Genomic DNA, 24,267 nt, shown 5'->3' on the forward strand with positions numbered 1-24,267 from the left:
CATCAATGGATCTGGGGTTGAGAGGGTGAACAGCTTTAAGTTCCTCAGCGTAAACATCACCGAAGATTTCATGTGGTCTGTACATAGCGACTGTGTGGTGAAAAAGGCACAACAGTGCCTCTTTCACCTCAGACGGTTGAATAAGTTTGGTATGGAACCCCAAATTCTAAGAACTTTCTATAGGGTCATGCTTAAGAGCATCCTGACTGACTGCATCACTGCCTGGTATGGGAACTGTAGTTCACTCAACTGCAGGACTCTGCAGAGAGTGATGTGGACAGCCCAGCGCATCTGTTGATGTGAACTTCCCACTATTCAGGACACTTAAAGAGATGGGTGTGTTTTTTTTAAAAAAAGGCCTGAAGGATCATTGGAGACCTAAGTCACGCCAACCACAAACTGTTCCAGCTGCTACTATCCAGGAAATGGTACCGCAGCATAAAAGCCAAGATCAAAAGGCTCCAGAACAGCTTCCAGGCCATCAGACTGCTTAATTCATGCTGATGCAACTGTATTTCTATGTTATATTGACTATCATGTTGTACATAATATTTATTATAAATTTCTATAATTGCACACTGCACATTTAGATGGAGATGTAAAGATTGTTACTACTCATATATGAAGGATATAAGTAATAAAGTCAATTCAATTCAATTTGTGTGACTTGTATTTCCGGGGGGAAAATGCAATTATTAACTATCTAGGCACAATTAGCTGATGCTTAAGAATTTTTATTAAGCAGCATGATTCTGTGGGTAAAAAGTTTCTTCTCTAAATCTTTGACTGGACAGGGTGTATGGAGGACCACAATAGGATGTGCCTATCAAGTAACTAATTTTTGCACAATAAGGACTTTTAGCCCATTGAGTCTCTACTGCCTGCATATTACAGCAATTGAGCTTATCTCACTTCCCCACCCTCTCCCGACTGTATTTGGCATTCTTCCCTTTCAATTCTTAGTCCATGTAAGTCTTTTCTGATTTTTGTTTTCATTCTTTTGCCAATCACCATGTCATATCCAAGGTTTTCATTCTGCTGCCAACGGGAACATATCCATGCTTTTGATGTCCTCCATGATTTTTAAATACATCTATTAGATTCTCTCACAATTTCTTCTGCCCAATGAGACCAATCTCTTATGGTTGTCCACCATAGATGAAGGTTTTTTTCCCCCAGGAATAATTTTAGTTATCTCTCTTGCCTAAAGGCTTCACACTTGTAAAATGTGGTGCCAGAATTGGACACATTCCTCCAACTGTTGCCAAACTAGTGTTTTATAAAGGTGCATCATGATAGTCTTGTCTTTGTACAATATGCTCACTCTTTATCTAACAATCTTATTTGGCCAGTAGCAGCATTGACAAAATGTGATTTTTCTTTTGTTTTAAAACCTATGCTGGGTACAGCTTTTATTTTAAGAAACTGATGCACCATCAATAACTCTCGGAGACGGGAGGCGAATGATAGGCTTTTATTAGCTACAAGAGACCACGATTAGCAGCAAGAGACCACCACACAATATCCTGGAGACTGAGGGAGGAGCAGTGACTCCAATCGCCTTTATACAGGGGTCTGTGGGAGGAGCCACAGGAGCAGTCAGCAGAGGGGCGTGTCCAGACAAGTATATGTAGTTCACCACAGAAACTAGTGCCAATTGTTAAACTGGTAAGTGTGGTTGCTGCACTGAAAACACCTCAGAAGGTTATCAGTGCCTTATTAAAGCTCTCTCCATGCCGGTTACATTTGTAATATTGTAATAGAAACCAAGTTTAGAGCAATAATAGTGTTACTTTCACTATTCCAGATAGACAATCTTAAATTAGCAATAGAAACACACAAATGCATTTTTATCTCAGACACTGACAGGATTATTAGAATAGAAAATAATTTATTAAAATACACTTTGCAGAAAATTCAAACTACAGCAGTTCAATACAAGCCTTTAAAGGACTATAATAAAATCTGTTACGAGGCTTAAACCTGATCTATTGGCATCTTGAAACATCTACATAGAAAAAAAAACTTATTAAGGAGCTTTGAATTAACACAATTGAATGCATCAGGCCATACATTGCTGTCTTCGCAGTTCACACAATTTGAATAGAACCAGCAGAACAACACTAAAGATCTGAATGTGCAGATCTGTGTCTTTCATATAACTTCATTTCCATGCATCACAGATGGCATCATTAAAGTGATGGTCTAGATATGTTACTGAAAAGAGTTCATGTGATAAGGTTCACAGACAAGATCTCTACCTTCTATAAGCTCAAATACCATCAATGGCCACTTTATTAGATAAAGGAGTGAAACCCAGTGTGGTCTTCAGCTGCTGCAGCCCATCCTCTTCAAGGTTCAATGCATTGTGCATTCAGAGATGCTCTACAACACACCATTGTTGTAATGCGTGGTTACTGTCACCTTGTCAGCTTGAACCAGTCTGGCTATTCCCCTCTGAATTCTCTCACTACCAAGTTGTTTTCATCCACAGAATGGCAGCACCATGGTAGAATAGCAGTTCGCATGATGCCATTACAGCTCGGGGAGTTCAGAGTTGAATTCCAGCACTATTCTGTAAGGAGTCTGTACATCCTCCCCATAGAATGCATGGGTTTTTCCCAAGTTCTCCGGTTTCCTCCCACAATTCAAAAACGTACTGGTAGGTTAAATGGCTATTGTAAATTGTCTTATGGTAATGATAGGGTTAATTGGCTTTGTTGGGATTACTAGGGCAGAGTGGCTCTGTGGGCCGGAAGGACCTACTCTGCACTGTATTGCTAAATAAAAATAAAATAAACCAGCACTTACTGGGTGTTTTTCGTTTCTCCGCCAGTCTCTGTCAACTCTAGCAATCCCAGCTCAGCAGTTTCAGAGATACTCAACCCATCCTGTCTGGCACCAACCGCTTCTTCCACCAGGCCATCAGACTGATTAATTCACGCTGATACAATCGTATTTCTATGCTATATCGACTGTTGTGTTATATATACTATTTATAACAAATGACTATAAATTGAACGTTTAGACATAATATAAAGATTTTTACTCATGTATGTGAAGGATGTAAGAAATAAAGTCAATTTAATTCAATTATTCCATAGTCAAAGACACTTAGATCACATTTCTTCCCCATTCTGATGTCTGGTCCAGCTTAATCATGTCTGCATGTTTTTATGCACTGAGTTGTTGCCACATGATTGTCTGATACGGGCATTAACAAGCAGCTGTACTTAATAAAGTGGCCATTGGGTGCACTTTGCAGTCTTTATATTTTACAGAATTTGAAAAGAACCAGCTGAACAACACTAAAGACCTGAATGTGCACACTGATCTGTGTCTTTCACATAACTTCATTTCCATGCATCAGAGATGGCATCATTAAGTGATGGTCTAGGTACGTTACTGAATAGAGTTCACGTGGTAAGGTTCACAGACAAGATCTCTCTACTTTCTATTAGCCCAAAATAGTTACTGCTTGCAGTAACAAACTGAAGACCATATCCTCAGTTCAAAGAGCTTTTCTGATGATTAAATACACACGAGAGTGCATCTACAGAATTTCTTGTGTTTTTATTAGTCTGTCCAGTCTGAAAACATAAACATGATCTAATGTTGCAGCCCTAAAAAGCCATGCTTGGAGAATTGTGTTCTCCTCACTATAGGAAAGCTGTGGAAGCTTTAGAGAGGGTGCAGAAGAGATTTATAAGGATGCTGCCTGGATTAGAGAGCATGTCTTATAAGGATAGGCTGAACAAGCTAAGGTTTTTCCCTGTGGAGAGGAGGATGAGAGGTGAACTTGTTAGAGACATACAAGATAATAGGAGGCACAGATTGAGTGGACCAGACCCTTTTTGGACGGAAATGGCTAATATGAGAGGGCACAGCTTTAAGGTGATTGGAGGAAAGTATAGGGGATGTCAGAGTTAGTTTTCTTTACAGAGTGATAGGCGCAGATACATTACGGACAGTTAAGAGACTTAGATAAACACATGGTGAAAGTAAAATAGAGGGCTGTGTGGGAGGGAAGAGTACAATTGATCTTGGAGTACGTTAAAGGGTCACAATAACATCATAGGCTGAAGGGCCTGTACTGTTCTACTTGTCATCTATCAAAAAGTTGTTTTATAATTTTTAATCTACAGTTAAAGAACAGTACAGATCTGAGAATATTTTGAGAAGTCAGTCATACAGGATGGAGAAAGCACCTGGCCCATACTGACCAAGATTCCCATCTTACCTGGTCCCATTCGCTTGTGTTTGGTCCATATCCTTTTCTTATCCATGTACTTATCCACATATCTTTTAAATGGTACTAATGTGCTTGCTTCAATCACTTCCTCTGATATATATATATTGACCACCATCTGGGTAAAATGTTGCCTCTTGGATTCCTACTAACTCTCTCTTTCTACTTATACCCCATAATTTTTATTCCCCAACCTGAGAAAAAAAGAATGTGCATACTGATTCTGTCTATGCCCCTCATGACAACCTTTCCCTCAGTGTCAGCAAAGCAGAAGAGTTGGTCATTGAATTCAGGAAATTGGGTGGTGCTGTTTATGTCAATGGTGCTGAGGTTCAGAGGATTCAGAACTTAAAGTTCCTCGGAGTGAACTTCACCAAGTGCCTGTGCAACCATATTAATACCAAGGCTAAGAAAGCTCATCAGCACTTCCACTTCCTCAGGAGGCTACAGAAATTTAGCTCGTTCCCTTTGATCCTCACCAATTCTTATCAATGCACCATCTGGATGCATCATGAATTGGCATGCAAGTGCTCTACCTGTAACAATAAGAAATCGGAGAGAGTAGTGAAGTGCTCAGTAAATAGTGGAAACCAACTTCCTCTCTATGGAATCTATTTAGACTTCTGGCTCAGTAAAGCAGCCAACATAATCAAAAATTCCACTCTGGCATTCTCCTTTCTCTCCACTCCCATCAGGCTTAAGATACAAAAATCTGAAGGCATGTATCAGCTGGCTCAAGGACAGCTATCCTGCTGTGATAAGATTATTGAAAGGTTCCAAACCTTCTCTGTAATGGCCTTGCACCTTACTGTCTACCTGCACTGCACTTTGTCTATAACTACGATCCTTTATTCTGCATTCTGGTCTCTGTTATTGTACCATCTCAGGATCAGAACCAGAGTTATTATCATCGGCATGTGTCATGAAATTTGTTAACTTAGCAACAGCAGTTCAATACAATACATAATATAGAAGAAAAAAAAAATACTTTAAATAAATAAATAAATAAATTACTGTATACATATATTGAACAGATTAAAAATTGTGCAAAAACAGAAATAATATATATTAAAAACTGAGGTAGTGTTCAAGGGTTCAATGTCCATTTCGGAATTAAGTGGCAGAGAGGAAGAAGCTATTCCTGAATCACTAAATGTGTGCCTTCAGGCTTCTGTACCTCCTACCTGATGGTAACAATGAATAAAGGGCAAGCCCTGGGTACTGGAAGTCCTTAACAATGCACGCTGCCTTTCTGAGACACCGAGCAATGAGCAATGAATTGATCTGTATGAATGGCATTCAAGGCATATGTGGAACAATAAAAAGACAATTTACTAGTTTAATTTATACTGTAGCTGTATAAGATCATTCCTCATTCTCTGACACTTGAATGAAAGAAGTCCCAACCTGCTCAACCTCCCTTCAAACTCAGTCCATCAAGTCCTACCAACATTCCTGTAAATCTCCTCTGCACTCTGTCTAGCTTAATGGCATCTTTCCTATTGGAGGGTAACCAAAACTGAACATGATGTTCCAAATGTGGCTTCAATAACATCCCGACTTATACATTCAATGCTTTGACTGATGAAGACCAGCATGCCCAAAGCCGGCTTCTCCACCCTGTCTGCCTGTGATTTCAGGGAAGCATGCACTTGTCCTATCCCATTTCATCTCCAGTGGGATCCCACCACCAAACACATCTTTCCCTCCACCCCACCACTTTCTGCTTTCTGCAGGGATTGCTCCCTACATGACTCCTTTGTCCATTCGTCCCTCCCCACTGATATACCTGCAGGCGTTTATCCTTGCAAGTGGAACAAGTACTATACCTGCCCCTATACCTCCTCACTCACTACCATTCAGATAGTAAGGACTACCAAATAGTCCTTCCAAGTGAGATGACATTTCACTTGTGAGTCTGCTGGGGTCATATACTGTGTCCAGTGCTCCCGGTGTGGCCTCCTATGTATCAGTGAGATCCAACGTAGTTTGGGAGACCGCTTCGCAGAGCACCTACCAGTCTGCCAGAAAGAGCAGAATCTCCCAGTGGTCATCCGTTTTAATTTCACTTCTCATTCCGATATGTCAGTCCTTGGCCTCCTCTACTGCCGCAATGAGGCCACAATCAGTTTGGAGGAGCAACAGTTTATATTCTGTCTGGGCAGCCTCTAACCTAATGGCATGAACATTGATTTCTCAGACTTCCAGTAATGTCCTCCCTTCACCATTCCCCATTCTCATTTCCCTCTCACCTTATCTCCTTACCTGCCCATCACCTCCCTCTGATGCTTCTCCCCCTTTTCTTTCTTCCATGGCCTTCTATCCTCTCCTATAAGATTCCCCCTTCTCCAGCCCTGTATTTTTTTCACCAATCAATTTCTCAGCTCTTTATTTCACACCTCCCCCTCCTGGTTTCACCCATTACCTTGTGTTTCTTCCTCCCCTCCCCCCCACCTTCTAACCCTGACTCCTCATCTTTATTTCTTCAGTCCTGATAAAGGGTCTCGGCCCAAAACATCGACCGTTTACTATTTTCTGTAGATGCTGACTGGCCTGCTGAGTTCCTCCAGCATTTTGTGTGTTGCATGTACTTGTCCTAAGTTTGTAAGGAAATAGTGAGCATGAACTTAAAATTTCAGATGAATATGTAAACGAAGTTTATAATTCAAGTGCAATGTGTTAAAATGTATGCCATAATCACAAATGATTATCTCAGCAATCAAACAACTTGAACACTAAGGGAATTGATCAATAAGTTATTTTGAAAAGTCAGAAAATAATCAGAATCATTATTCAAATTATTGATTTAATGCTCACTCTTAAATTTTGATCGTATGACTTGTCAGAAATGTTGATCATCAGGAAATCTATTGTGAAGTAAAAGTGAAAATGAATTAATGAGAATCTGAAAAGGAAGGAAACAAACGATAATTCCGTTTCTGAAGTGTGAATCGCCTTAAAGCTCCGCGACAGAAACATTAATATTCTGGATGGAAGTAAATGAAATTTAGTTCAAAGCTTTATCTTCATACTGTCTACATGAGAACATTGGTGTTCACCGAGGGGATATGTAAGAAGTTTGTATGTTCTCCCTGTGATGTCCGGGTGCTCCGGTTTTCTCCTGCATTCCAAAGATGCAGGTTAATTGGTCACATGGGTGAAAGTCCAAGTAAATTTATTATCAAAGTACAGTTATGTCATCATATACAATTCATTTTCTTGCAGGCATACCCAATAAATCCAAGAAACACAATACAATCAGTGGAAGAACACATCCATCAGCACAGACGAACACCATTGTGCAAAGGACACCAAACAGTGCAAATATGAAAGAGAAAAAACATCAGCAATAAATATTGTGAACACGAGATGAAGAGTCCTTGAAAGTGAGTCCATAGGTTGTGGGAATGGTTCAGTGAATCTTGAATGTAATTGAGCGGCTTAGGCTTGTTGGGCCATAAGAGCCTGTTACTGTGCTGTATGTATCTTTAAATATTTAAATATAGGGCAATATCAAGGAATGAGGTGGCACAAAATTCAAAACAACAGCAAGCTATGACATTCTGAATGAGAACTGGCAAACAATGGCAAATAAAGACCAGGTCAAGTCAAGTCAAGTCGTCACTTTTATTGTCATTTCGACCATAACTGCTGGTACAGTGCATAGTAAAAATGAGACAATGTTTTTCAGGACCATGGTTTACCTGACACAGTACAAAAAAATAGACAACTACGTAATGAAAAAACAACACAGAGAAAGCTACACTAGACTACAGACCTACACAGGACTGCATAAAGTGCACAAAAAAAGTGCAGGCATTTACAATAAATAATAAACAGGAGAGTAGGGCAAGTTGTCAGTCCAGGCTTCGGGTATTGAGGAGTCTGATAGCCTGGGGGAAGAAACTGTTATATAGTCTGAGCCTTTTCCCAGACGGCAGGAGGGAGAAGAGATTGTATGAGGGGTGCATGGGGTCCTTCATTATGCTGTTTCCTTTGCGGATGCAGCGTGTAGTGTAAATGTCCGTGATGGCTGGAAGAGAGACCCTGATGATCTTCTCAGCTGACCTCACTATCCGCTGCAGGGTCTTGCAGTCCGAGATGGTGCAATTTCGAACAGGCAGTGATGCAGCTGCTCAGGATGCTCTCAATACGACCCCTGTAGAATGTGATGAGGATAGTGGGTGGAAGATGGACTTTCCTCAGCCTTCGCAAAAAGTAGAGATGCTGCTGGGCTTTCTTTTCTATGGAGCTGGTGTTGAGGGACCAGGTGAGATTGTCCGAGTGAACACCAAGAAATTTGGTGCTCTTTACGATCTCTACCGAGGAGCCATCAATGTTCAGCGATGTTCTTTCTGCATCCATAAAATCAAAGGCTCCAGCTGAAAATCTTGACTATTCTACCTTTTCTCACTTCACTCACTGAACACTGAATGGATTCCACAACTTACGATTTCAATTTCAAGGACTCTACAACTCATGTCCTCAGTATTATTTATCTGCTTGTTTATCTATTGTTACTGTTATTTGTTTCATTGGCACAGTTTGTCATCTTTTACACATTGGTTCTTTATCAGATTTTGTGTGTGATTTTTCATTGATTCTATTACATGTCTTTGTTCTGCAAATGCCTGCAAGAAAATGAATCTCAGGGCAATACATGGTGACATACACAGTTTGATAATAAATTTACTTTGAACTTTACTAATGCTGACAAACCTGCTTTTAAGTAAAACACTGGGCTATGAACCCCACTCTGAGCTGTAAATTGAGTAATCACAGTTACTGGCTCATGATGCAATTTATTTCTGACTACACTGCTGGTTAGTGAGAACAATGGCTGCAGACCTGTAATCAAATCTGAGGTGTCATCAATGAGGTGGAAAGGACAGAAAGAAGTGGAGGTAATAAATTCTGTGAAACACAGTCACCAACAGTATTTCTGATACCTGGACAGACTTGGTCTCCACCTTATCACAGAGAATTGCTCTTTCCACCCCTCCTCCTCTACATCATAAAACATGCTTATTTACTTGCATTTTAACTGGCTGTATCACCATCTGGTATAGGGGGCACTGCCCTGGATTTCGAATGGGGGGTGCATCACTCTCTGGTGTGGGGGGGCACTGCTCAGGATCAAAATAAACTGTAGAAAGTTGTAAACTCAGTCAGCTCCATCATGAGCACTAGCCTCCCCAGCATCCAGGACATCTTCAATGAGAGATGCCTTAAAAAGAAGTCATCCATCGTTAAGGGCTGCCACCACCCAGCCTTATTCTCATTGCTACCATCAGGGAGGAGGTACAGAAATCTAAAGGCACACAGGCAATGGTTCACAAACAGCTTCTTCCCCCTGCCATCCGATTTCTGAATGGACATTGAACCCATGAACACTACCTCACTACTTTTTCTTTTTCTTCTCTCACTACTTACTTAACTTTTTAAATATACATATATTTCTTACTATAAGTTACAGTTTTTATTATTATGTATGGCAATGTACTGCTGCAAAGTTAACAAATTTCACGACATATGCCAGTGATATTAAACCTCATTCTAATAAAGAACGTTTGACCTGAAATATTAATTCTTTCTGTCTCTTCAGATTCTGCCTAGCCTCTTGTTTTTAGTTCAGATTTCCATATCCTACATTATTTTTTGCTTTTCACTTGCTGTACAGTAAATTCACCTTGACATCTGGAGATCTTCCAGAATTTTCTGACTGTGCTTAGTGGATAGGTGACTGAACAGATGTGGGATCTTAGGGCAGCATCAATCTAGATGATTTTTGCATGGCTTGCACTCTAATATTTCAAATCTAAATTGTCCATTATGTTAGAATCTCAATGAGCATAATGCAACAAACAATCTGTTGGAGGAAGATAGCAGGTCGATCAGCATCTGTGGTGGGGGAGGGTGAAGGAATTGTCAACACACTGGGACAAAACCCTGCATCGGAACTAAAAGTAGAGGAGGGTGTGGGTGGAGGTAGTCAGAATAAAGTGAAGTGCGTAAATGGTATCTGCATTTCCAAAACGTACAGGTTGTCTGACCAATCCCTTGGTTGCATCATCAGAGTTAAATCTACTTCCCCATTTTTAATGGATATTATAACCCTGTTACTAGAAAATGCACCAATTAAAATTAATCCCACTTCACAAAATGATGCTAGAAATAAAAAAAATGAAAGCTGAAACTGCTGTAAATAGCAGCATCTGTAAGTAAACAGTTGATATTCTACGTTGATGATAGTTCTGATGCAACCTGTAATATTAATTATCTTCTGTCTCCTCATATGCTGCCTCACTATAAAAGTAATGTTGGCATTTTTATTTTCAAGTCAGATTTCAAATTTTTGTTGTAGCATTTACAGAAAGCGAGACACTTCAAAATGTGCACTTCTTATATCAGATACCAAGCCATGAATTATATGTGACTGCTAGTCTTAATGGAAATAATCAGCTATGCTCATATAGAGATCTTGTAAGCTCAATAGGAGATAACTCCACCTTATCGGTCAAAAAAGCAGCATGTAGACGCATGGTACCAGCTCTAAGCAAGAACTCACTGGCATAGATATTAAAATAATAGATTTCTGCCCGGACCAGTGAATTTTTAGGTGTGGAAGCTTTTGCCAGAATATCACAATGGCAGCTATGGAATTAAAATCTATTTTATAGGAATTTAAAAGCTGATTATCAGCAATGACAACCAAGAAACCACCATCTGACATTTAGGAAAAAATCTTTTTGTCTGGCTTGTAGTTGGCTTTTTAACGGCCTGTTAGGCCACACAGTTCAAGAGTCAGTAAGGGAGTGACATATAAAAGCTGGCCTATACAGGGACATCCAGATCCTCACAAAGTGAGAGTTTTTGCACGTTTCCTGTTCCAATTCCATTAAAGCAGTATATTCTCAAAATCAAGAGCAATGCAAGGTTGTTCAAAGAATTCCTCTCAAAATCCTGTCTCTGGTAGTTTCTAGTCTCAATTCAAATCTGATTTGTAATGGAATCTGATTAATGCCTAATTTGTAGCAGACCCAGATGATGTAATGTTGTATAATAAAATTAAATTTCCTTTATTTTTTTGTCACATGTACACGGAAACCTGCAGTGGCATGCATCGTTTGCGTCAAGTCAAATCAGTGAGGGTTGTGCTGAGCAGCATGCAAGTGTCACCATGCTTCTGCCGCCAATGTAGCATGTCTACACCACGTTAACTTCAACCATACATCTTTGGAATGTGGCAGAAAACCAGAGCACTGGCAAAAGAACCAAATGATCATGGGAAGAATGTACAAACTGCTTACAGACAGTGATGGGAATCAAATCCAGATCTTACTGCTGGTGTATAAAGCATTGCACTAACCGCTATGCCACCATGCTGTTCCACTAAGTAACCGCATGCAACCCAGGCCTTTGTTGTATCAGGGTCAAATGTATTAAGCCAAATAAAATATCCCTAAGTAAACTGAAGTTTCTAAAATAAACTTAGGATCTTAATCTTATTCTAAAAATCCTTTCAAGTGCAGAACAAAAACAACTTTAATAATTAGTTTACATTTATTTTTATATGGAGCAGTCCTTTTGATCTGATAACATCTTGTAAACATGATAAAGTTATAAGAGCTGATATCTTTAGCTATTATTCATGTATATTTATGTATTTAAATAAATAGCTAAAGATACTAAATAATATTTTTTTTATTTCCGTAAGTGCAGAAATGAGGAGTTTTGAGCTTTGAAGTTAAAAGCTAACTAGCATTCAATTAATTAGAAAAGGTTGGAATAATGTCAACTGGTTCTGTGAGTATAATTCACAATGAAACTCAAGAACAATAACCTGCTTTCTAAGTGTCATTTTGTCACTGGCAGGCTGTAAATCCACCTTTTGAAAACAGAACAGATGGCTATTTCAAGCAGTGGGTAAAGTAATTTTGTATAGGGAAGGCAGAGACAGTGAAATCTATGTTTCAAGTAGAAATAAATTCTTCCACAAGCTTGAATGTGTACCTTAGCAATCACAAGATGAAAGCTAGTGAGAATCATTTTTAATGGCATGCTATCAATCACAACAAATGCCATTCTCCTCCTTTGAGAATTCCACTTTTTGTGCATTGAGCAAGTTGTGCTGTAGAAAGATAGGACTTTAAAGGCCTAAACCTTTTTTGCTTTATTGTGAAAGAAATAACTTTTTCTAAATACCTCAAGACTCAAGCCACCAAAAAATTGCTCAAAAGTTCAAATGATACTTTGTCTGCCCAGAAAGCTCACACATTATTGATTTCAAAACCTTATTATTTAAATTTCCTTCAAGGAATATTCTGACATGTTAACAGGCTCATCGAAGGAAATTTGAAACTACAGGCCGAGAAAGTCCTCCTCTGCTAGTTTGCAAAGATTAGGCATAACATCTAAAATTCTGACAAACTTCTATATACGTGTGGTGAAGAGTATATTCACTGGTTGCATCAAGCCCTGATATGGAAATACTAATTCCCTTGAACAGCAAATCCCACAAAAAGTAGTGGATATAGCCTAGTCCATTATGGGTAAAGCCCTTCTCACCATGGAGTACATCTACATGGAGCAGTGTCGCAGGAAAGCAGCATCTATCATCAAGGACCCCACCACCAAGGCCATACTTTCTTCTTGCTGCTGCCATCAGGAAGAAGCTACAACAGCCTCAGGACTCACAGACCAGGTTTCGGACCAGTTATTACCCCTCAACCATCAGCCTCTTGAACCACCGGGGATAACATCACTCAACTTCATTCACCCCAACAGTGAACTGTTCTCACAACCTATGGATTCACTTTCAAGGACTCTTCCTTCATCTCATGTTCTGAATAGTTATTGCTTTATTATTATTATTATTATTATTATATTTTTCTCTTTTGTTATTTGCACAGCTTGATGCCTTTTACACATTGATTCTATTATGGTTCTTGGATTTACTGAGTATGCCTGCAAGAAAACAAATCTCAGGGTTTGTATATGGTGATATATATATACTTTGCTAATAAGTCATTGAAATTTGAAATAATCTCACTAGATGTAGTATGAGGGTGATAGTGATAGACTCAAGTTCAAAGTAAATTTATTATCAAAGTACATATATGTTACTATATACTACCTTGAGATTTGTTTTCTTGTAGGTATTTACGGGAAAAATAAAATACAATAGAATTCTACCAAACTATACACAAAGACTGACATGCAATGAGCAAAAGAAAACAAACTGAGTGAACAAAAAATACTGAGAATACGTGCTGTTAAGCATCTTTGAAGGTGATTCTGTAGGTCATAGAATCAGTGTACAGTAGTGGTGAGTGAAGTTATCCATGCTGGTTCAGGAGCCTGAAGGTTGAAGGGTAATAACTATTCCTGAATCTGGTAGTGTGGGACCAAAGGCTCCTGTACCTTCTGCCCACTGGTGGTAGCAAGGTGATGATGGTGATCTTTGATGGATGCTGCCTTCTTGTGGCAGTGCTCCATGTAAATGTACTCAAAGAAGTCCACTATGCTCCCTGTTGCTGGTTGCTGTGTAGTATTTATATGTTAATGCAAGAAAATATATGGGGAGGATATAGCACTATGACTTCAGCACATTGAAGACAAGGTTCATCTATGGTGCACTCATAGCCAAATCTGGAAATAACTATTCAAAATGCTGTAACCCCTCAATATTTACCGTCAATAGCCGCTTGAACTGTTATTAATCAATTCCCTAAAGAAGACTAATTTGAAAAAAAAGGTAATTTTTCAGGGCACATTGTTCCAGTTTATATCATGTTACTGTTCATCTTAGAGAATGAACAAGCAGCAGATTAAATGCTTTTCACTGACTCTTTTACTATATCTGCTGCTTATTAACATTGGATGATATATGAAGGTTCAATATTGTTGCTACCACTATCTGAATTATGGAGCTTTATTTTCACTGCACTTGAGTTTGCAGCAGCAGGTTCTATGTCAGTACTAAGGATGGGTAAGCTGAAGTTCTGCATTAGTACCCAAAATAAGAACACAGTGTCAGCGTAGGCTTTAATGATCAGACAGGCAGTCCCTTACACTAATTAAAATGCAAATAGCGGTGCAATAGGCTGCAGGAGATTTTTTAATTGTAACTTTATATTCTAAATTCTTAAATCAATGTCTAACAACCAATTGGTTTCATTACAAAAAATAAGAATCTTCTCTAGTGCAATATTAAGTGTGCATTTTCTTGTTTATTATTCTATTATTTGAATAAGTAGAGCATTGTACCACTAAATTATAAAAATAACAAACAGCGGAGATTAGATATAACTGTTTCTAGCAGATGATGCCTAATAAATGTATTACATTACTCAGTCCACTTCCTTCACATTTAATAGTGGATGAACAAATGTAACAGCAATACAGTTGTGATTTATTTTTTTTCGTTTCATCTTTAGTAGTTTTTTAAAATGTTTTTTTAATTAAGCTACAGCATGGAGTAGGCACTTTTGAACTTTCAAGCCACTCCACCCAGCAATTCCCCCTATTTAATCCTAGCCTAATTGCAGGACAATTTACAATGACTAATTAACCTATTAACTAGTACGTCTTTGGACTGTGGGAGAAAACTGGAACACCCGGCTGAAATTCACATACAACTCCATACAGTCAGCAATGGGAATTGAAGCCAGGTCGCCTGTATTGTGCTAAGAGTTGTGCTACTGTGCCATCCCAACTTCTAGCCAAATCAATTTTAATATTTAAGGATTTTTGCACAAAAAAAGCTCATATTCACACAAAAGTCTCTATGCCAGTGCTCACCTGGCAAACTGTTGACATAAGAAAGTGAATTTTAAAAATACTGTAACATGTCTGCTATTTGATTTCACCGGTAGGAAATATTGGAATGTGCATTCAATGGCCAGTTTATTAGGTACCCCCTGTACCTTATAAAATTGCCACGGAGTGTATGTTCATGGCCTTCTGCTGCTGTAGGCCATCTACTTCTAAGTTCGATGTGTTGTGCATTCAGAGATGCTCTTCTGCAAACCACTGTTGTAACATGTGGTTACTTCAGTTACCGTCATCCTTCTATCAGCTTGAACCAGTCTGCCAATCTTCCCTCACCTCTCAAGACATTTTCACCTACAGAACTGCTGCTCACTGGATGTTTTTTTTTCTGTAAAGTCTAGAGACTATCGTGCATAAAAATCCTGGGAGACCAGCTGTTTCTAAGTTCCCAAAACAACACTTCTCTCATCAACAATCATTCCATGGGCCATCATTTAGATCACATTTCTTTCCCATTCTGATGTTTGGTCTAAACAACAACTGAACCTCTTGACCACGACAGCATGCTTTTATGCATTGAGTTGCTGCCACATGATTGGCTGGTTAGATATTTGCATTAACAAGCAGATGTACAGGTGGTCACTGAATATAAGAGGATACTAATAATTATTACACACAGGCTCATGCCTATAACAGAAAACAACCACTATGAAATTTATTTTAAAATACCATGTAAATGATTTAGGGCCAGAAGCCAGTGGCAGGCTCTTTATAGTAAATGCAATTTATTTAGAATGAGAACTGAATAAGAAGTCTATTTCAAATGTTTGTTTAAATTTACTTCTAAATAAGCAGTCACCATTCAAATTATGAAATGCAGATAAGCTAGCTAAGGTAGAATTGTGTCTGAAATAATTTATTAAGCACTAGATACCCTAGAGGTAGAGGATCAACTTCCTATTGAAACTGTCTAAAAATGAGCCTTTGAGGTAAATCTTGGGCATAAGGGTTGGGAAAGCAGAGTGGAGGGGAGAGGGGCCTACCATTCTTGCTTTGAATTACTACATAAAGCGTCATGTTGCAAAAAGATACTAAATTTGTGTCAGCTTGACCCGTTGAGAACACACATCATCCAGGCCAATAATGGAGCAGCTCTGGTAGCTGTTACGACAAAATCTGCAGCCTGGAATGCCCCGTCGACTATGCCTTTTGGAAGCTACTGGTGAGCATACAGTTACTGTGGGCAAACGGAATATGTCATAATTAATGAGGACCATGTTAATAATAACTATATGGTGGTCAGCAAGCAACAACATTCACAATCAACTAAAACAGGAGTTGCATTAAGTTCTTAAGCATTTATCAGTTGGTGAAAGAAGTCACTAATTGACACTTTTGTCAGTAAGTAGGATAGTGAATGGGAAGGACAGTTAAAACACTATCAACAGTCAGAATGATTGACAAACAGGCTTAAGATGATAGATAAAATACAATGAAGAAAGTAGTATTTACATGGTTATTAAGAAATACCTCTTCGATTCATTGATTTTACATGCTGTTTATCCACCGATGCAGGTGATGGTGATGGCAGTGATCTATTGGAAATGCTCCCACGACTTAATAAGTGCACATTACCAGCAGTACGTGTGCGAGGTGTTTCAGGGTGACACAAAGTCAAGCTAGGTTTTTGGTCCGATGTTGCACGGTTGTACATAAAGTGCTTTTCATCCAGTGTTTCTAACTGATATTCACAAAAATTGACCAGCGCCTCAACTTGTTCTCGAAGTGGTGGGGTCTTGTACCTCCTCTGTGCCATGTGGAAGACGGCCTCCATGAACGCTTGTAAGCACATACCTTGCAAAACAACAAAACTAAATGTAGTACCAATACATAGTCATTTTCAGTAATTGGTTGCAAATTATTTGTTAGTTGTTTGATAAGATTTCACATAGAAATCAAATCTTGGGATAACAATTAAAAATTTAAATGGCATGGTGCAAGATTTGCACAATGTGTTGTGAGAAAAACAGTGCTCAATGTGAACATTTATTACATTTGTTCATGGAGAAAATAAACCTTTTGATTAGCAAAATTAGAAGAGGAACATACAAAACAGTCCTGGACTATTAAGCACATGCCATGCCCACCTTGACCTCCAAAACTATATGTAGCCAATTGAAAAAAAAAATTGATTGGGTGGTGTAATTATAACTAAAACATTAAAGAGTTCATACCATCACTTACCTTATTTCCTTGGAAAATCACTCTGTACAATTTCCAGCTTTGAAATTCACACTGCATACAGCCTGCTTCTACTTTTCTCCATGATCCACGTTGTTCTCTCTAGTGGACCCATTGTTTCAGACTGCTTTAACCCCACAGAACCAATTTCTTCCTTTGGTTCTTTTGTATCTCTTCTTGTTCAGTCCCTTCCCATCTCCTCCTGTGACCACTGATGCCCTCCAGTTTCTTGGTCCCATCTGTATCATTATGGACTTTCAATCCCTCTATAACTCTATTCTATATCAGCATAGTTGTGGACTTTTCTCTTCTTTGAATAGAGGCTAAACAGCCTCCCTCAATCATTATGCCAACTTGACTTGGCTCATTCTTATATTATACAAGATCTCCAATTCCAACTTTCTCCAAGTCAGGGTATGGCCATGTTTTATTAACCTGACCCAAAACATCAGTCAGTTTTCTCCCCAGTGACGCTGTTTGACCTGATAAATGCTTCCATCATTTTCTGACTTTATTACAGATTTCCAGCATCTGTAGTGTTTTGCTTCAGGCACAATTACTTAGCTGTTCTCACACTAAGAAGGAATGCTGATAAATCTATTGTCACTATATAAGTACAATGGCTTAGATATTTTGGTGAAAATAATGGTAGACCTATTAGTAACCTAAACCAATGCCTTTGAATGGAAAATCCTACAAAAAGTAGTGGATGCAGGTAAAGCTCTCTCCACCATTGAGCACATCTACATGGAGTGCTGTTGTAGGAAAGCAGCATCCATCATCAAGGACCCCCATCACTCAGGCCATGCTCTCTTCTCATTGCATCCTTCAGGAAGAAGGTACAGGGGCCTCTGAACTCACACCACCAGGTTCGGGAAGTTATTAACCCTCAACCATCAGGCTCTTAAACCAGAGGGGTAACCACACTCAATTTCACTCGCCCATCACTGAAATGTTCCCATAACCTATGGACTCACATTCAAGGACTCTTCATCTCATGTTCTCGCTGGCTTTTGCTTGTTCAGTTGTTTAATCAATTAATTATTTAATTAATCAATCAATAATAACAATTGTTATTATTTTGTATTTGCATAGTTTGTTGTCTTTTGTACATTGGTTGTTTGTCTTTGGTGCAGTCTTTCAATGATTCTTTTGTGTTTCTTGATTTATTGTGATAGCTGCAGGAAAACAAATCTTAAGGTTGTATATGGTCTCACCCACATACTCACACATTTTATATATATACACTTCGATAATAAGTTTACTTTGAACTTAGTATGCAATGTTATTAAAAATTAAGTGGGGAACAACTTTTGACGATACTGTGTGAAATTAAGCTAAGAAATCAGGAAGTTATTGCTCGAGTTTCCTCACTATTTGGAATGTCATTTAAGTATTCTAATTAATTCATTCAATATTTTAAAAAAATGTAATTATTTGGAGATACATCATAATAACTGGCCCTTCTGGCCCAACGAGCCCATGCCACCCAGATGACCAATTAATTCACTAACCTGTATACCTTTGGGACGTGGGAGGAAATTGGGGCACCTCGAGGAAACCCATGTGCTCATGAAGCGAACATACAAACTCTCTCCAGTCAGCATTGGGAATTGGACCTGTTCACTGGCGATGTAGAGCATTATGCTAACCACATTACCGTGCCATCCCAATCTTCACTAGACAGAGTGAAGACTTAAGATATTAAATAGGACTATAAAAGTTAGGGTGAAATTTTAGCAGTGTAGTATTAAATTCTGCCAAATAGTGTCTTTCACAAAAATTTACTTTGACACTTATGGTCCTCTTTCCTTCAAATTTTAATTATCAGGGTGAGCAGCAAAAGCTAATAGCCTACTGTGATTTCCGTGAAGGCAAGTGTTAGCCTTCAGTGGGGCCTGGTCCTGTTGGGAGCATGCATTTCAACACTTGATTCTAGGTGTAAATATCCTAGCAGTGTTTCAAACCTTTTTCATGATTTCATGATTTATTTTTGTTGGGAATCTGGGTGCTAGAGTGTTAAATGTACCTATTTTTCACTCATCTTTGGCTGCTGGGCAGCAATTATTTCCCATTCCTCATTACAGTTGAGAAGGAGATATTGAGCTGCCTTCCTAAACCATGCAGATACTCCCAAGTGCTTGGCTAGGAAGCTCCTGGACAAGGTCCCTTCTATGGACACAAGAGATTTTGCAGAAGCTGGAAATCTTGAATAACACACACAAAGTGCTGGAGGAATTCAGGCAGCATCTATGGAGCTAAATGAACAGTCAACAGTCTGGGCTGAGACCCTTTGTCAACTTTGGAAAGGAAGGGAGTGGAATCCAGAATAAGAAGGTGTTCAAGCTGGCAAGTGAGCATTGTGACCAGGTGAGTGGGTGGGAGAAGATGGATGAAGTAATACATTGGGAGGTTTAGGTAGAAGAGGCAAATGGTTAAGAAAAAGGAACTGGATATAGAAGACAGTGGACTATGCTGGAAAGGAAAGGAGCAGGGGCACCAGAGTGAGCTGATGGGAAAGTGAGGAGAAAGTGGGTGAACGCACATACCACCAAAGTTGACTTCTATCCTGCTGTTATCAGACTCCTGAACAGACCTCGTGCACGATAAATAGACTCACAATCTAATTCATTATAATTGTGCACTTTGTTGTTTACCTGCACTGGATTTTCTCTGTAGCTTTTACACTTTATTCTACATTGTTATACTTGGAAAATTTCTACAACAGTATTGTAACTGTTCTAGAAAATCTTAGTAAATGGCAAAGCTTATTCAGGGCACAGGTTTTCAGTATTGCAGCTGGGATATTACACAGTCCCATGGCTTTTGTCGTATTCAGTGCTCTTTAGTGCAATTTAGTGCAGTCCAATTTCTAGGCATTAGTATCTCGAGGAGTCTTTAGTCTGATTAGTTAAGGAAATGCCCACATTTGACATATTTTCCCACAAGCCTCAGAATCTCTACAAAGGGCTAGTGCTGAAGAAGATTTCTAATCATGGTAATTTCAATGCAAAAGCCTATGGAATTCAATTTAATTCAATTCAATTCAATTCAAATTTAATTGTCATTCAACCATACATGAGTACTCATGAATACAGCCAAACAAGAGAGCGTTACTCTGAAGCCAAGGTGCAAAACAAAGTACCGACAATCACACACTGCACAAAGCACACATAGACATACAAGGTAGCAAGCACCTAAAGATATCTGTAAGATACAGCCAAACGACTTAACTCCAAATTTGACCAATCAGTGGGCAAGTACAAATATAATGAATGGGCAATGGTCACCTAGGAAAGTTCTGCACCACTCTCCTGTTTTTTTTCTTAATTTATTATTGTATCTTCACAATCTTCCTATATTAGGCACAGACTTAGCCACAGGTAGTGGAAGAAGACATTAGGCAGAAATGAAGAGAAGACATCTCTTGCCATACATTCAAGGTATGTCTAATCCCCCTGAGGATCAGACAGAGATAGTCTTTCCACCATTTGAGCAGGTTTCAACAGATGTTCAGATACTAAGCATTTCAGGCTGCAGGAGCTATCTAAAATTCTGTTACTAAATCTTCAAAAACCAAAATAAACCTGATTCTTAAATTTCTAAGCTTTTATTAAATGTGATAGACAGTGAAATATACAGCAGTGTAACGCCGAGACAGAACAAATAGCATTGCCCCAAGTTCTATTATTCACTGCTTGAAGATTCTTGCTTTGTGATTTTCAAGCTCAATTGACCAAGAAGTAGAATTCAACTGTGGAAATGAGTCTCTAGCTCAAAGGGATAAATATAGATATCAGAAGAGAAAATTACCTCATATCCATGTATTGAGATAATAACTTCTCAAGGAATGCAGACTGAGGCTAGCAAGTCTCCAGAAATATTAGTATTTTCTTTCACGAACAAGAGAAAATCTGATGCTGGAAATCCAAGCAACACACACAGAATACTGGAGGAACTCAGTAGGCCACACAGCATCAATGGAAAGGAGTACAGTCGACATCTCGGCCCAAAATGTTGGACTGTATACTTTTCATAGATGCTACCTGGTCTGCCGAGTTCCTCCAGCATCTTGTGTGTGTTACTTAGTATTCTCTATGCCAGCCAAGATCCTATTGCAGAGAGGCAGTGGACATAAACATTCCATGACGGACAAACTATTATGTATTAGCTTAAACAACATTTTCATCTACGGTTTCTGGACATAGTGCTATGAAGTTTTGATTTTTCTAGTCCTATATTTTAGTATTGTTTCACCACTTGAATATTTTTCACCTTTTCATGTTATTTATGTGCTATAAGCAAATTAAGAAAATGTTATATTGGATAAAAGGAACCTTTACAAAATGCAAATTTATAGTAGGACTTGTTTTTGCACGGCAATGAATTTTAAAAAATAAATCCTGATGAACTAAACTGGGAGAAGTTCCAATCTAATTAACATTTAGACAAGCTTTCAAATTGCCTGAAGGAAGTTGTCAAAAATAAATCAGCAGTCTTCAAACAGCAGACTTTTAAAATCCAGAATAGATTAATCCACTGCATGTTAATCTTTAATGAACTGTTTTATTGAAAGAAAAGACACAACTGACAACCTCAGTTTATCAGGTCTGTTTTGAGAGCTATACATGACTCTTGTTGAAAGGTAGCAGGAACAACACAGGCAATGTTTAATCTTCTAGAATCCCTAACTATCTATCTATTTATTTATTTAATTTAGTGATGCAGTGCAGAGCAGGTCCTTTCAGCCCATTGAGCTGACTGCTATTTTAACCCTAGCCTAATCACAGGACAACTTACAATCACCAATTAACCTACTAACTGGTATGTCTTTGGAACGTGGGAGGAAACTGGAGCACCCAGAGGAAATCGATGCATTCACAGGGAGTACGTACAAACTGTTTACAGACGGCGTCGGAATTAAACTCTAAACTCCTACGCTACATGGCATACCCTAAGCACTATACTAATAGGTTAAGTAAATTATACTTAACCAATGCGCATCCTCCATAAGCAGACAAATTATATAAAAAGCATTCAAACGAGGTGCAAGTTTTCTAGTAACTAATTAGTAACTTCTCATTCTGGCATGCTACTTTACAAGAATTTCATCTTCAGAGTCATAGAGCACAGAAACAGGTCTATGCTTAATAATATGTCTCTAAGATGAAATCCTTGTAAAGTATCTGCACTAATTATCAAAAACTCACTTTCAGTAACTCTACACTGGACTTAGTTCTTTTTAAAAAATTCCCACATTGCCACCAACATCCCCTCAGATTCCATCATTTACCTATGCACCAGCGACAATTTATAATGACCGATTAGCCTATCGATCTAAGGGATACTGAAGGAAATCAATGCAGTCCCAGCAAAAAAGGTGCAAGCTCCACACATATGAGAGAAAGAATCAAAGAAAAAAATTATTTACCAGACTCCCCTCGATCTCCACAAATGACGTTCCATCGACGTGCAATATCAATGTATAATATGTCAACAGATGCCATGGGCAAGTTGCTATTGCTGAGTTTACAGGTCCTACAGTATACAAGGATAAACCAGAACTGCATAATTACTAAAAACTGAATGGCAATTTTAAAAAATATTTAATTACAATTATGTTTTTTGCTGCAAATTAGTAAACCAAGAAATGAATGCTGAATATTAAAACTATTTTTGTTCTATCCTTGCATTAAAAACAGTTCACTCCTGCTTCTTGGTTAGAGCTGGATTCAGGGTTATGGTCTTAAATCCAATTTATAAAGACCAATGGCATGGAAAGTATAGACTGCAAGGAGTTGATCATGGTCTCATGATCATGATTGTTCTTGGCAATTTCTTCTACAGCAGTGATTTGCCATTGCCTTCTTCTGGGCAGAGTCTTTACAAGACTGCCCATTATCAATCCTCTCCTGGCATCAGTGCTTGCTTAACCAGGACTTGGGGTGGGGTGCTAAGTAGGTGCTACACCTTGCCCCCAAGGGTGATCTGCAGGCTAGCTGGAGGGAATCCTCTTGGCCACTCCTTCATAGAGGAGACTGCAGACTCATTTTAAGATTTCCTCACTTATTGGGTGTCTTGCCAAGAAATTTTGTTTGTTTTGACATACTAATAGGAGTGCTTCATCTGTTTTTTTCAGAGGATTTTCTTACCACATTTTTCAAAAAGTAAAGGTTCTACAGATATTAAAACAAACAAATAAAAGATTGTTCATCAAGAGTAGAGGTTATATATTATGCAAGTTCTCATTTCATGTATCTTATATCTAATACATGACTCATGGCAGTAAAAGTGTGAACATAAAGCACATCTGGAGAATTTAACCAACCTAATGAAGGTCCGAAACCCAGTTGCACCAAGTTTCATTGTCCCTCTAATGCCCAGGAATCTGATAAATAGTAGTGCTATCCGTTCCACAATGAGCAGGTAGCTGAACTGTATAGTGTACTTAGGAAACACCTGCTTCAGGCAGAGGGGAGGACAATTCTGTTCTGTGCCAGACGAAGACTCAGTCTTTCTTTGTGCTTCAGCTTCAGTTACATCATCTCTGTCATTTTCTGCTGAATATTCAGTAGAGTGTGACCTAGATGTTGAAGAGTAAAGTATCATCAGACCATAACATTTAATATATATTGTTAGTACTGAATATATAATGAAGTGCTAAGTTTATTTTATAATAATTAAGCTTAGTACATTGTAACGTTTAAGGCAACATTTAAACTCAGTGGCCACTTTATTAGGTACAATTGCTTGTTAATGCAAATATATAATCAGCCAATGATGTGACAGCAACTAAATCCATAAAACATGCAGAAAAGGTCAAGAGGTTCTGTTGCTGTTCAGACTAAACATCAGAATGGGGAAAAATATGACCTAAGTGACTTTGGCCGTGGAATTATTGTTGGTGACAGACAGGATGATTTGAGCACCTCAGAAACTGTTGATCTCCTGGGACTATCATGCACAACAGCCTGTAGAATTTATAGAGAATGGTGTGAAAACCA

The 24,267-nt window shown here is 38.6% G+C and overlaps 1 protein-coding gene across 4 annotated transcripts in view; it reads right to left on the reverse strand.

The window, feature by feature from the left end:
* Window positions 1-24,267, reverse strand: part of ttll11 (tubulin tyrosine ligase-like family, member 11) — a 177,510-nt gene that overhangs the window by 7,411 nt on the left and 145,832 nt on the right. For 2 of the 4 annotated variants that reach the window (XM_059993845.1, XM_059993842.1), the window contains 4 exons: window positions 23,592-23,846; window positions 22,695-22,801; window positions 16,553-16,876; window positions 1,876-16,259 (listed from right to left, as the gene is read on the reverse strand). In XM_059993845.1, the coding sequence (XP_059849828.1) occupies window positions 16,114-16,259; window positions 16,553-16,876; window positions 22,695-22,801; window positions 23,592-23,846 (832 nt within the window). In that variant the 3' untranslated portion in view covers window positions 1,876-16,113. Of the gene's footprint in view, window positions 1-1,875; window positions 16,877-22,694; window positions 22,802-23,591; window positions 23,847-24,267 lie in introns of those variants that run through there. The other 2 variants (XM_059993846.1, XM_059993847.1) reach the window with 2 other exon arrangements.

This window comes from Hypanus sabinus, chromosome 18 (assembly GCF_030144855.1).
Source record: "Hypanus sabinus isolate sHypSab1 chromosome 18, sHypSab1.hap1, whole genome shotgun sequence".
NCBI classification, from domain to species: Eukaryota; Metazoa; Chordata; class Chondrichthyes; order Myliobatiformes; family Dasyatidae; genus Hypanus; species Hypanus sabinus.